The following is a 13846-nucleotide window of genomic DNA, read 5'->3' on the forward strand; positions in this document are numbered from 1 at the left end:
AAAGCCGTTTTTCCTGTTTTTAAGTTTAGCTAAACTAAACTGAATATAACTATTAAACTTAATTTTAACCGGAAAAAAAGTGAAAGTTGAAACTAAGAAAAAGTTGTGCGTTTTAATGCAGTTTGTCCCCTAATTTTATTTAAAGATGGCATAAAAAAAGGGGGGGCCTATGTTTTAACCACCACCACCAACAACAACAACAAAAAATTGATTTTTCCGATTCTTGCGAACCTGTCCGTTTAAGAAAGAGGCGCACTTTTTTTTATTGTAATTATTTATGAATGAATAGTATTTAGTATTTTATTTAAAAACTCGCTTAACTACGACTAAAAAAAAAACCCACAATTTTTTAAAATGTGATCGCTTTAACTAAACTTAGGCTAAAAAGACCGGCAATCTTACAAGTTATAACAAAACACTGTTTAGCTGATTTATTATTGTGTTATTAATTATAAGAGAATGTTTTATTTGAAGGCGGAAAAGGTATAAGCAAAAAAAGAAAAAAAAACTTTATTTTATTTTATTCTTTTTACGGCAATTTTTCTTGCATTTAAAAAATATATATGCGTATTAAAATTTTTTTTTTTGTCTAAATTTAACTTTAAAAAATATTTGTTTCGTTTTATTTTTTAATTTTCCCGTGTTTCCTTGTTTATATCGGATCATTTTTTTTTTTTTTTTTTAAATTTTTCGTCACACTAAAAAATATTTAAAAAAAATGTTTTTTCAGTTTATTTTCATTTATTTTTCCCCACTTTTTCTTTGTTAATAGCTTACTCAATAATGTTCATTAAAAAAAATCCCTTTTTGTGGTACCGGGTTTCGTATTTGCTGAATGAATGAATGAATGAATTTGTTTTTATTTATTTATTTTTTCCCCCATTTTTTTACATTTTTCTAATTGGTTCTTGCAGTCTGTGAGGATCTGTTTATTTTTTGTTTTGTTCATTTATTTCTTCTCTTTTCTTTCCCTTTTCTTTCCGGCTCAATTATTACTATTATCACGATTTTTTTTTTTGACCCAGAAGCCCACATTTAAATGGTCATTTCCTCTCCCCTCCCCCTTTTTTTTTAAAACAATATCTTTATCTAACCTCACATTTTTTTTTATGTGTGAGAATTTTTTACACTTTTCGGCTTCCATATTTTTAGCATTTTTTTTTTTTTTTTTAATCTTTAGGGAGTTTTATTCATCATCACACCTTGATAAAAAATACAATAAATAATAAAAACTACTTTTTATAATTCCTTGAAAACATTTTTTTTTAATTTGTCTATTTTTGACATAATCAACATTAATTAAAAAGAAATTATTGCCAAAATTCCCCCAAATTTATTTTCTCTATTTTTTCGTAAATAAACATTAATATTTCTTCCTTAACGTGCACATTAAAACTTTCATTCATTAAAAATATTTCCTGTTTTTCTTTTAAATTTTTTATTTTTTATAAATGGCATTTTGAAATGTTTATAGAAAAATACTTTTTACACTTCTAAAAAAAAACTCAGGCCCGTAAATATCGAATTCTACAATTTAGATCGAATTTAATTACGATTTGACCAATTTAATGAATTAAATATTTACGACTAATTTTTTTTTGTTTTTATCCCATTTTTACTTTTACAGAGAAAATAATTTTAAAACTTTCAACTTCAAATTTTAAAATGGATGTCTATGTAATGTATATTTTAAAGAATTATTATTTTTAGACTAATTGTAAGTTTGGTGTTCATTTTTTTCTCAAAATATTTTGAATTTATTAATTATTTTATACATTAAGCGAAGTATAAAACAACGCTAGATACAATTTATATATTATAATAATTATTATTATTAGGGTGATATAATTAAATATATATGGAACTAACCACACGTGTTATATCTATTGATGCAGAAAAAAATATTGGAAAATAAAAATGGATTTTTTGTAACCTGAAAAAAAAAGGGGGGACTTTTAAAGAATTATACGAATTATTGAATTAATTATTAATATTTTAACTTAATTGTTAGTTAAGTTAATGATTATTATTTAACTAGAGTGCGGATTTTTTTTTCTTTTGTGTTGCGTACTGTACTGTATTGAGCAGGCTTAAGTTCTACAGGTCGCTATAGATTTCAGACAGACTTTTTTTTTTATTATTATTATATCAGAAACCTAAAAGTATACTTTCTCTCATTTTCTTTTTTTAATGTTTTATTTTCTGTCCACTATATTTAAAAAAAAAATTATGATTTGCCCTAACGACCTTATTCAGCCTTCAAAGAAAACCCCAGTTCGAACAAGTTTAAACTTAAGCATACACAAATATAAGGGTTTCCAATGTTCGGTTTGAGCGTTAAATTATTTAAAGAGCCGGCATTTTGCATCATTTTAACTTTTGTATTACATTCCATTATATTTTTTTATACTTTATTAACTTAAACTTATGATTATTTATTTGTTTAAGTAAAAACAAACACCTTTCTCTGTGCGTCTGTGTGTGGAAGTGTTTGTATGTGTGCGTGTATGCGCGTATGTCTGAGTGCGTGTCTCGACCCTCCACCTCCTTCCTCGCGTCTGCCTCCTACTTCGCCTACTCCTCCTTTGTAAAACCGACTGTAGAAAAAAAAATGGCCGCATTTCCCACAGACGACGTGGAATGGTTATTACAAGCTATACAAAAGGCGGTGTCTGCCGGCGTCAAAGAGGCCCTCTCACAGTTGCAGATTGTCCAGCCGGGCCAGCCGGGCCAGCCGTTGAGGGTGTTTCTACCCGGCCAACAACAGACTTCTTCCCAACAACAAAAAACACAACAACAACAGCATCATCATCAGCAGCATCTCCAGCATCATCACCAGCAGCAGCAGGCCCCACATTTGTATAATCATCACCATCTACTCCCGGCGGGGTCGCCCCCGAACCAACACCATCAACAACCGACCTCATCGTCTGCATCTCAGTCAGGTGGGGCCAACGCTGCGATCACTGCTACCACAGCACACACAAACAGTAGTACCCCAAACAGTAGCATAGTAACGACTAGCGGCGGAGGTGAGCCTCGGGGTAATTCCAATAACGGCACCGCCGCTGGTGGGGTCACCATTTCGTCCATCGCCTCCCTCCAGCAGCACCCCAACCATCCACAGTTTCACCTCGCTTCAACATCCCCATCTTCATCAGTGGTCCCCACCTGCTCATCCTTATCGTCCTCCTCAACCCCGTCCCCATCTTCATCGTCGACCGCTTGCGTCGTCGCGGTCGGCAACTCGACAGCCACCCAACAGGCACAGCACCACCTCAACCGATCACCCTTGACGGCCCAACAACAACAACAACAACAAACCCCACACCATCAACCACAGACCTCGTCGTCGTCGTCATCATCATCGTCGGTCCGGGTGCCGACCTTAACGTCACAGCTCCACCAACACCTGCAACCCCCACCTGCACATCACTCGGCCGTCCCTAGCACCCGCGATTATGACGTCTACGGTGGGGGGTCCCTGCTGGTGCCCCATGCGGGTTACGTTACCGGGTCGGCATGTGCGGTCTCCGCAGCTGCCGCTGCAGCCGCCGTGGCACAGGGCCTCGTGTCTGCGGCATCCCCTTCGTCGGTATGTAGTGATGGTAGCCCCCCTCCATTGCAGATTGAGATGGACCAATCTGGTCGAAATTCGGAACTACAGGTAAGTAAAAAAAAAAAAAAAAATCTGAAATAAGGATATTTTAAAAATGTAAATATTGACACGAGGTTTCAGGCATTTCACGGTATAAATAACAAAACGAAAAAATGGTCAGGAAACGAATATATGATAAATAAATATTACGCAATGCAAGATAAGTTACTTTTCTGCCTACCTGGATAAGTTTTGTATTTTAATTTATTTTAAAGCGTTTATTTACTTTGGAACACAGACAGTGCCGAGTTGCTAAGTTAAAACAACAATATGACGGACATGAGGCTGGTGTCTCGATAATCGCTCAAAAATCGAAAATATAACCAACTACTGATAGAATTCCACAAAATAAATGTGCCAATGACAATAATTAGGTGGATTGTTATCAGTATGTCGTTTGATTTTTGAGCGATTATCCGGACTCTAAAAATGACAGCCTCATGTCCGCCATCTAAGTGTCGTTTTAGCTTTTCAACTTGGCACTACTACGTATGTTTCAAAGTAAATAAACGCTTTAAAATAAGTTAAAACGTATCTGAGTAGATAGAGTAGTACTCAACTCAATGTTACTAAATAGTACTCAATGTATTAAATGTTACCAAAGGCAAGATACGGTACTCTTATCTTTTTGCCTTTGGTAACATTGTTGCTTTACCATTTTTTCGGTTTGTTATCTATAGTAATAAATGCCTGAGGTTTTTTTCATACGAGAGAAAGATATAAGAACATTGCTGTTTAGTTTCAGAACGCAAATGAACATTAATACTTGGCTTTTGTTTTTAAACTTTAATCCAAGTTTGAACTTGTTCTATTCGTCACTGAGACCTTAAAAATTACGTTTGAATTTAAAACGTCCACAAAATAAACACCTGCTGATTATTTTTTATGTATTAAGTTACTTAATACATAAAAAATAATCAGTAATAGAGTAAAATGACCGACTTGTTTTTTATATCGTGACGCGTCGAAATTCGAAAGTAATTTTGAAGTAATTGATGTATGCTATTTATGGATGGAATTTAAGTTTAAATATAAAATTCAAATATATTCGCGTAACTTGCAGGGGATTCCCGTCCGTGGAACACATCACCATGGGGCTGCTTTCCTGCATACTACAATGTGTTCATTTTTGCATTAAATACTAATCCCTATTAATCCTTAACTGTGCATTGAATGGATACCATAACACTTAGTTCATTGCACCTTATCACAACAAAGGTTCATACAAAATTTCAACAAAATCGACCAGCAGTTTCAGAGAAAACTTGTAGAGTAAATGTGACTAGTCCCTATCAATCCCTGTACATCAAACAGATACCATAATACTTAATTTGTTGCACCTTATAACAAAGGTCCACGCAAAATGTCAGCCAGATCAGCCCAGTATTTTCTGAGAAAACTTCTAGAGTAAATGTGGATTATGGAGACTAATCTCTAACTGATCATTAAATGGATACCATAACACTTAGTTTGCTGCACCTTATAAAAAATGTTCATACGAAATTTCAGCCAGATCAGCTCAATAGTTTCCAACAAAAAGTGCAATAGACAGACAGATGTATATAGAAAACTTGAAAATCAACTGAAAATCCAAAATAAAGAACTCTGCACACAGATTGCTATAAAATAATAACTTTTTTTCCTATCATTTGATTGCAGTTTCATGGGTAACAGAATCTTCAGAAGTTTGTATGCATAACTCTTCAACATTTCTGGTGATTGTCGATTCATGGAACTGCAATAAATTGTTCAGATGAACCTCTTTAAACAACAAAAAAATTAAATGTCAAGAAAATCTGTTTCCACAGAAGATCGTAGGATAGTTTTTCTGCATGCTTTCTGGGGATGAAGATGGGTTGTAGAAGACATACTCCATTTCCTTTTTGTTATGTTGATGCTCACCCCTGCAAGGCTCATTTGGAAGGGTCCATTAAAGACAAGCAATCGGAACGACCCAACTTTTGGCAGGCTTTTTTGAGAAATACGAGTCAAACGAGGAACTTCTAAACGAGAAGACGTCTGGAACCACATTTCGATTAAACATCCGCAAACAGCTTTTACAAAGCAGCAGAATGAGAAAGACCATTACTTCCGAATCTGACCTTAAAAGAACTTTGACCCAGTTGACCTGAAAAAGAGAACATTATGCTCACAAGACACGATTCATGACTAATAAGATATACGTTTCTAAGTTTGTTCAATACCACCCCTCTGTACCTAATCTTATATTGTGGAACCTGTTACTACTCCCACGGACTATTGTCCATACTTATGGTGGATTACAAGTTAAATGTGATCTCCAAGTGTGAGATCACAAATGTAACACCGTTTAATCACAAACCCTTAAAATGTTTTTCAGCATTCACTGGTACCACATGTATATCATCACTTTTAGTTCTGAGGTGCACAAAAATGCGCAGACCCTAAATGCGCGTGGCAACACAATTTCCATATAATCAAGTTTTTTGTTTTTGAAACGATTTTTATTGGTTGAAAATACCTTGAGGCCACACATTCCTGTGAAAACTTCCTTGCTTTGAAGGAGTGAGTAGGAAAGCAATTCCAATGAAGTTGAGAAGGAGAGAGTGTAGCAATTAGAGTCCTTTGCTTTTTAATGCTCATAGGAATCATTTTGCAATTCAGTTACCACATCTCCACAAGACATGATTCATGATTAATCAGAGTTGATAAGATTTATATTTCTAACTTTGTTCAATAATCTCTGCCTCTGTATTTATGAAGTGCCTTTAATAAGTTTCCAGACTTTTTTGTACAGGCATTTAAAATTGTTGTTGACCCTTGAAAATCCAGTATCTTATTGCTATACATCTTATGAGATGACTGACCAATTTTTATGATTTCATGTTCAAATGAACAATTACAGCAGGAATTGAAATACATCTTACTAAAGCCTGATTGTCACAGCTGGTGAATTTCGAAAATGCAATCTGGATGTGAGGACACTTTAGATGAATGATATGCAATAAAATTCTGTTTTAAACTTGAAAAAAATGACACAGAAACTTATGGAATACTTCAGACAGCTTTTGGACCCTCTTGCATGAATCAAGCACCAGTTTTTGAGTGGCATAAGAGATTCAAGGAAGGCGGGGAGTCTGTGAAGGATGACGAGAGGTGTGTGAAGAGTAAGAACGTCAGAGCAGCAGAGTTGATTGGCCAAATAAAGAATTCCATGCATAAGGCCTGTCATGTGTTTACAGAGACAATAAGTGCACAGTTTGATGTCAGTGTGGATACTGTACACACAGTTATTTGTGAAGAATGAAGATGCAAAAGATTTGCATGAATGCATTAGTCTACAACCCCATCGTTGTCACAGATTATTTTACCCAGATAGGCATCAAGACAGTTCCTCACTCTTCCTATATTTCACACCTTGCTCCCTGTGACTTGATTATTCCCTAAGCTCAAGAAACACCTTAGAGGCTTTCATTATGAGGCAATTAAGGAGATAAAAGAGCCTGTGACGAGGGTCATTGACATGCTCACATACAAGAGGACTTTTATGGGGCCTTCCAGAATTGTTGGAGCAGTACAACAAGTGCATTGTAGCCGGAGGAGATTACTTTGAAGGGGGCTAGAGTTTCATGCATGCACTATCAATAAAAGTGTCCACACGAAAAAATTGGGGACTTATTGAAGGCATCTTGTAATATTGTACTTGCAATTAACTTTTAAATGCAACATCATTTATTGATTGTTTCTTTCTGTTTTTAATGTATATTGCAGTCGGCCTCCATCTGATGATTCTAGATATGGTTGTAGTATAGAGGGGTGCAGCATAATTACATTTGACACGCCGCTTCCCATCAGATCATCAAAGTTAAGCAATGATGAGCCTGGGTGACCATTTGGGACTTCCAGGTGCTGTATGTACTCTCCGCTTATCTCGGCATTGTTTTCAGTTGTCCTGGACTTCTCCTTGCCACTGGACTCAAAGAGTGCCGATTCAGGAGAGGTGGGGTTGGAGATTGTGCAACCCTTGCCTCACAATTACATGCACAGTTGCCCTTACATCTCTAAGCTATAACGTTCATCTGTGTATATGAGTCCCCTTCAAAGTAATCTCCTCCAGCTGCAATGCACTTGTTGTACTGTTCCAACAACTTCTGGAAGGCCCATATAAACTCAGACACTCACAATCGGACGATTAAAATTTGAAAGACAATTCTTTAACCTTGCATTAGTCCCATGAGGTGTTTTGTTACTCCAATTTTACGTAAGTGCTCATAATTCCTTGTTGGCAACTTATTTCGTTTCCTCCTTCTCAGTACTCTCCTGATTCAGTGAGTCTATAGCACATGTGGTATGGCGCAGTTGTATCTCAGTTTTCCTTGGAGGTTGACGTCACTTTGTCCTTCTGGGGGTGTCCAGTCACCCTAGCTGACAAACGCAGATATGATTTATATATTTTTGTATTTTTCCAGTGGGAATGAATATTATAGATATAAACGCATATTATGTATCATTAGTTTATTCTGTAATATTTAATATGGAATTAATATGTTTTGGTGTTTTCTTTATCATAAATTTTGATGGGATTATTATTTTATTTACAATTTATTACTTTTTCAGTCTTGTAATTATGAACTAAGCTAATGTAATATCTGACTTTTTCCCCTTAGTTTTATAAATTATTTTATTGTATTATTTTATATTAATATCAACAAGATACAAGTGATTCAAACTGTTCAACAAGGACTGTAGATATATCCTCAACCAGTAGGAGAACTATATTTTACAAAATAATAACACTAACAGAAGCATTTTTGTATTGGGGTGTTTTTACACCCCATGGGACTAACCATGTTTGGAACACCCAGGTGACTAATGCAGGGTTAACGGGACGAATAACATTTGCTATGGGGATACCAGCAAAGGACACATACCTTGTTTTAAGTCATAACTCTTTGACATATATTTCTTTCATGCTGCCGTGTATCCAAAATTTGTCCTTCCAAAAGACGTGAAGGTCCTGGGTATGACCTTAAACTATATCCGATAGTGAGACCCCAACTTGCAGACTTTGGGGAGTGTGGAGCCACCCTTTAATTGCCATTGCTCCCAGGTCCACCCTGATCCGGAGTGGTAGTACCTGTTAGGGTCCCAACTATGGGTTAAATAGAAACCAACTTGAAAAAAAAAAAATTCTCTTAAAAAGTTTTTCTTTAAAATAACTGGATTTGGCATTAAATAACCTGAAAAGGGTTAATATGCTGTAAAACAAAAACAACCAACCAACCAATCCAAAAGACACAAATTATATTTATATATATATATATATATATACATTTATTTCAAAACATCTACATCTCTATAATAATAATAATAATAATAATAATCTCCTTGCATAGGTTACTTGACAAGTCCGAGAGTGTTAATATACAACAATACCTCGCTATCTAGTTATATGGTTTGGAAGAGTTCATATCTGGTACATGGGTGAGTTCTCACAACAGAACCGCCCCCTTAAGTAAACACTTCATCAAATCTCCACACTAACATAATGTACTTGCAATAACCCTTATCCCTGATTGGCTTCCGGGCCTTGATAAGTGGTGACCACTGTGTAAAAAAATAAAAAAAAACATTGCCGCATGCAATTTATTTGGTAGAAGTATTTAGAAAACTTCAAGGTACTTGTACAGTTTAATCAGGACATTAAAAAATGAAAATATCGAAAAAGGTTATATTTGTACGTATCCGTTTTGAACTGAAGATCTCCCCAAAAAGATTTCATTTAATTTGATCGAGTGTTTTTTTTTTTACAGCAGAAAAACATGTTTTTATGAGAGCGCGTTGAAGGCAGACATCTTGGATTTTTTCTTAATTTTTGTTTGGAGTTTAGAAACGTCATGGGAGATAACTCCAGTTAAAGCACCGACACTCCCTCCCCATCTTTAATACTAGCTTTTCTTCCTAAAAATCGAACTGTTTGCTTGGTATCATAACAAATTGTTTTTCGCTGTAAAACAAAAACTACTTGATGAAATTAAGTGAAATATTTTTCCGGAGAACTTCATTCCATAATGGATACGTACAATTTAAACTTTTTTCGATATTTTTATTTTTTAATGTCTTGATTAAACTATACAAGTACCGACTTCAAATAAGTAAGAACATGATGAAAATATATATAAAACCGGGTGCTTTAAACATAACACAGTAAATTTTCTGTTTGACCAATCGATGACATCTTGACCGCTATGAGTTGGAGTTCTTGTTGGAGTAATGGCAACTGAGAATTAACGTTGCAATTTCTAAGAAAGGGGATTGGGACGAATGGAAATAAAATGCTTCACATGCCTTCCCGCAGCGACTTAGTTCACAATACATTGTAGTCTACATTGCACTGTAGAGAATCTACTGTTGATTTTATAAAATTATTATTTAAAAAAAAATTTATTTTTTTTTTTTTTTTACATAGGCATCACCACTTATCAAAGCCAAAAAGCCACTCGAGGGTAAGGATTAAAGAGTGTACAGTAGAAATTGGACAATATAGTAATCGTTAGTAATGGAAATTCGGTAAATTTGTTAACTTATATGGAATGGCTCATCAAAAACTTGTTTACGTTAGACTTAAAGACAACCATGTTGTAGTCAAATGGAAAGCAGGAAAACGGAAGACAATTCCATAGGCATGCAGTTTTAAGAAAGAAGCTTTGTTCATGGAAGCTACGTTTAGGTTTAGGCACAGATAAAGAGTGGGGGAAATTAATGATAGTGTTTTCTGCTAGACGGGTGTTTCTTGTGAAAGTTTGATGAAGGGGAGGGACCATAGATTGGAGCTCAGCCGAACACTTGCCATGAAAATAACAATAAAACAGAGACAAACTCGCAACATCTCTTCTGTGAGAAAGAGGTTGCAGGGAAGAGAAAAGGACATCCCCTACCAGACTACAAAGTCTATTTTGAACTCTATCAAGGCAGGATAAGTCCTTTCTAGCAGCTCCTGCCCAAATGTGGCAACACTACTCCATCCTAGGACGTACCTGGCTCTATATTTGATATATTATGACTCGAATTAAGGTTTAAAATGAAAAAGTCAAGTATCATGCTTCAGTTGTGCTCTAAACAGAAACATTCATTTCAAACACGCCCCTGTCATAAAAGAACCTACTGTTGATTTTATATGCCTGGCCTTTCTGCTTGTGCATTGATAATGGCTTGAATTTAAGTTTAAAATGAAAAAGTCAAGTCTCATAGTTCAGTTGTCCTTTAAGCGGAAACATTCATTTTGAACACACCTTTGTCATATCAAAGAACCTACTATTGATTTTTATATGCTGGGTCTTTCTGCTTGTTTGGTAATAAAACTTCTCAAATGGACTTGTGATGTTAGGCTGTATAAGGTGTTAACTTTAGTCAAAATCGGAAGAGAAGTTGCAATTGTTTTTCTTTTGTTACGCGATCTTTGAATTTTAATAACATTAAAATTCAAAGATGGCATAATAAAAGATTCAGAGTTCAGATTTTGTAATCATGCCCATATTCCTTTATTTTCTTTGAAAGTTGATGAATTCCTTTTCTTCTGATGAGTTAAGGGCAGAATAGATAAAAATTTTTACTTAATAATTACATGATTGATTCTGCGCGATGAAACGGGTGCTGCCAAGAATTGAACATTTTAACATACTTAAAGAAATAAACAGTAAGGTGGTCAACATCTTGAAATTTGGAATATAGATTTTATATATATATATATATATATATATATATATGTGTGTGTGTCATCATCCACAGACTGACTGATTCACTGTATCACAGCTCTTCAGTGTGGCTAGACTAGCACCCATCATGAACCAGGGATTGAACCTACAACCATCTAGTTGACAGACAGCAGTTCTAACTTCTGGCCAATGGGAATGGTGCCCGCAAATGATATCATCAAATGTCTATTTATACAAACATTTGACCGCTGCTTTTTTACAGTGTTCAATTTGTATGTTTATTTACAAAGAGCATTGTGTTACGCTAAGCAAGCAATTGATGGAATCATTTAATGACAGTGCTTGGCCCAAGGAAGAGGCTTAAATAGTGATCCACAGACAGACTGTTCCGCTGTATCATAGTTCTTCAGTATGCCTAGACATGCATCCATCCTGAACGAGGGATCGAATCTACAACCGTTGGAAGGTTTTCAACCTTTGAAACTAAATTAAAAAAATAACTTTTAGTCCCGAGTCCTTCGTTGTCAGTCAATTAATCTCATGTTTGGGGGCTTCAATGATTTAAAGTTAAAATAAATCTATATAGATATAAACTATATATCTATCTATAATGTACTAGCTGGAGGCCCGGCATTGCCCGGTTATACAATATGCTTAAACACGATATTTTAATTTATCCAACTTGCGTATGTATTATTATAGAATTAATCCTCTATTGATTATTATATATTATGAGGAATAATTTGCCCTGTGGACTAATTCGCAAAAAAACAATAAAATAAATAATAATAATAATAATGTTCATTATGATATTTGGGCTTGACATTGAATGCTCTGGAAAAGTCACTTCTGATTAATATTTAGTTTTAAAATATGCAAATGAAGAAATGATTTGTGGTAATATTTTTAATGGTACCTCTTCTTTTAGTGTAAATCGAATTCGTTAATAATAAAAAATTAAAATAAAATGGTGAGGTACACCTGGGCTTGAACTAGAAGCACTATCACTAAGCCATATCTCCAGATGTCAAGAATACTTTTTCTTAAGAAGAAATCATTTACTAAGATTTTATTATCTCCCTTGCTGATGTAATGTATAAAAATTATTCTTTTTTATCTATAAGGAAAAACTATTTTTAGGATCAGACTTTTTTGATTTTCGATACTTATCAAATGAATTCCTGTAAAATACATATCTAAGAACACTGCCAGACATATAAATTACTTTTATGTGAGATTTGCAAAAGGTAAGTTCAGCCGTTTGGGAACCTATGAGGAAGGCACACACACACACACACACAAAAAGTGACTTTTATATAATATATATGTATACTAGCAAAAGTACCCGTCGTTGACTGGTTTCAAAAACAGCCTACAGAAAATGGACTCTGATTTATGAAAGTATGATAGGTTATTAAAAGGAAGGTTTGTAAATTTGGGGGTATCAAAACAAAAGCAAAATATGATAAATTAAAAATAAAATAGATAAGCCCCATAATTTATTATACCATACCTGTTCACACTGAAACACTTATCACAATATTCTGTGGATCTATATTAAAAAACCTTGTTAAACTTTGTAACATATTTCTATTCTATGGAGGTCAGGCACGAACGAACACCCCATAATTTTATTATACCATATTTCTAAAAACTGAAACATAATTATCAAAGTATACTTACGCAGATAGATATGAAAAGTCTTTATTAAAGTTTGTGCCTATTTCCATTCTATGGAGGCCAGGTGTAAACGCAGACGCCACAATTTTATTATACCATCCCTATTTAAGTTAAAACATACTTATCAAAGTATTCTTATGTACATCTATATGAAAAACACTTGTAAACGTTTTTTTCTAATTTTAAAATTTTTTATTTCCATACTTTGTGGACCAGGCATGTACGCAGACCCCACAATTTTAATGAATCATCATTATGCCAGATCAAACATACCCATTCCTGTCTCTCGATACATCTTCTATCATTATATGTGATCATTTTTTTAAAATAGTCAACCATATAGGAGCCTATTTGTGACCAGATACACACGTAGACGTTCAGCTTTATATATATATATATATATATATATATATATATATATATATACCCAAAATTTGCTGAATAGTTTGCTAGAGACCACAAAAGTAAAATCTTTTATATTTTGACCCCTTGTTAGCCAAATTTTTGACCAAAAACCGATTAAAAAGCTTTCCCTATGTCTGAATACACTTTATGTAAAATTTCAAATGTTTAGACCAAAAATTGGTTAAGAGGTCAAATGTTTTTTAACTTTGACCCCAATTTTGACCTGTTAACATTTATTATTTTGGGCTCAAAACAAGTTAAAATGTTTGATCCATTTCCAATGAACCTACATCTAAAATTTCAAGTGGTTAGACCAAACATTGGCGGAGGAGTTTGGTAGAGTTTTCAAAGGTGAAATCGTTAAACTTTGACAGCTAAATTTCTGGCTGAAAACTGATTAAAAAGATTT

At 34.4% G+C, this 13846-nt stretch overlaps 1 protein-coding gene across 3 annotated transcripts in view; it reads left to right on the forward strand.

Moving 5' to 3' along the window:
- Nucleotides 1–1625: 1625 nt before the first annotated feature.
- The window catches only part of LOC145260347 (uncharacterized), a 183976-nt gene continuing 171755 nt past the window's right edge, over nucleotides 1626–13846 (forward strand). The window contains exon 1 of one of the 3 annotated variants that reach the window (XM_080118274.1): nucleotides 1626–3667. In XM_080118274.1, coding sequence (XP_079974400.1) covers nucleotides 2516–3667 — 1152 coding nt within the window. In that variant the 5' untranslated portion in view covers nucleotides 1626–2515. The remainder of the gene's footprint in view (nucleotides 3668–13846) is intronic. The other 2 variants (XM_080118273.1, XM_080118272.1) reach the window with 2 other exon arrangements.

This window comes from Euprymna scolopes, chromosome 36 (genome assembly GCF_053919585.1).
Source record: "Euprymna scolopes isolate OS-2025 chromosome 36, ASM5391958v1, whole genome shotgun sequence".
NCBI classification, from domain to species: domain Eukaryota; kingdom Metazoa; phylum Mollusca; class Cephalopoda; order Sepiida; family Sepiolidae; genus Euprymna; species Euprymna scolopes.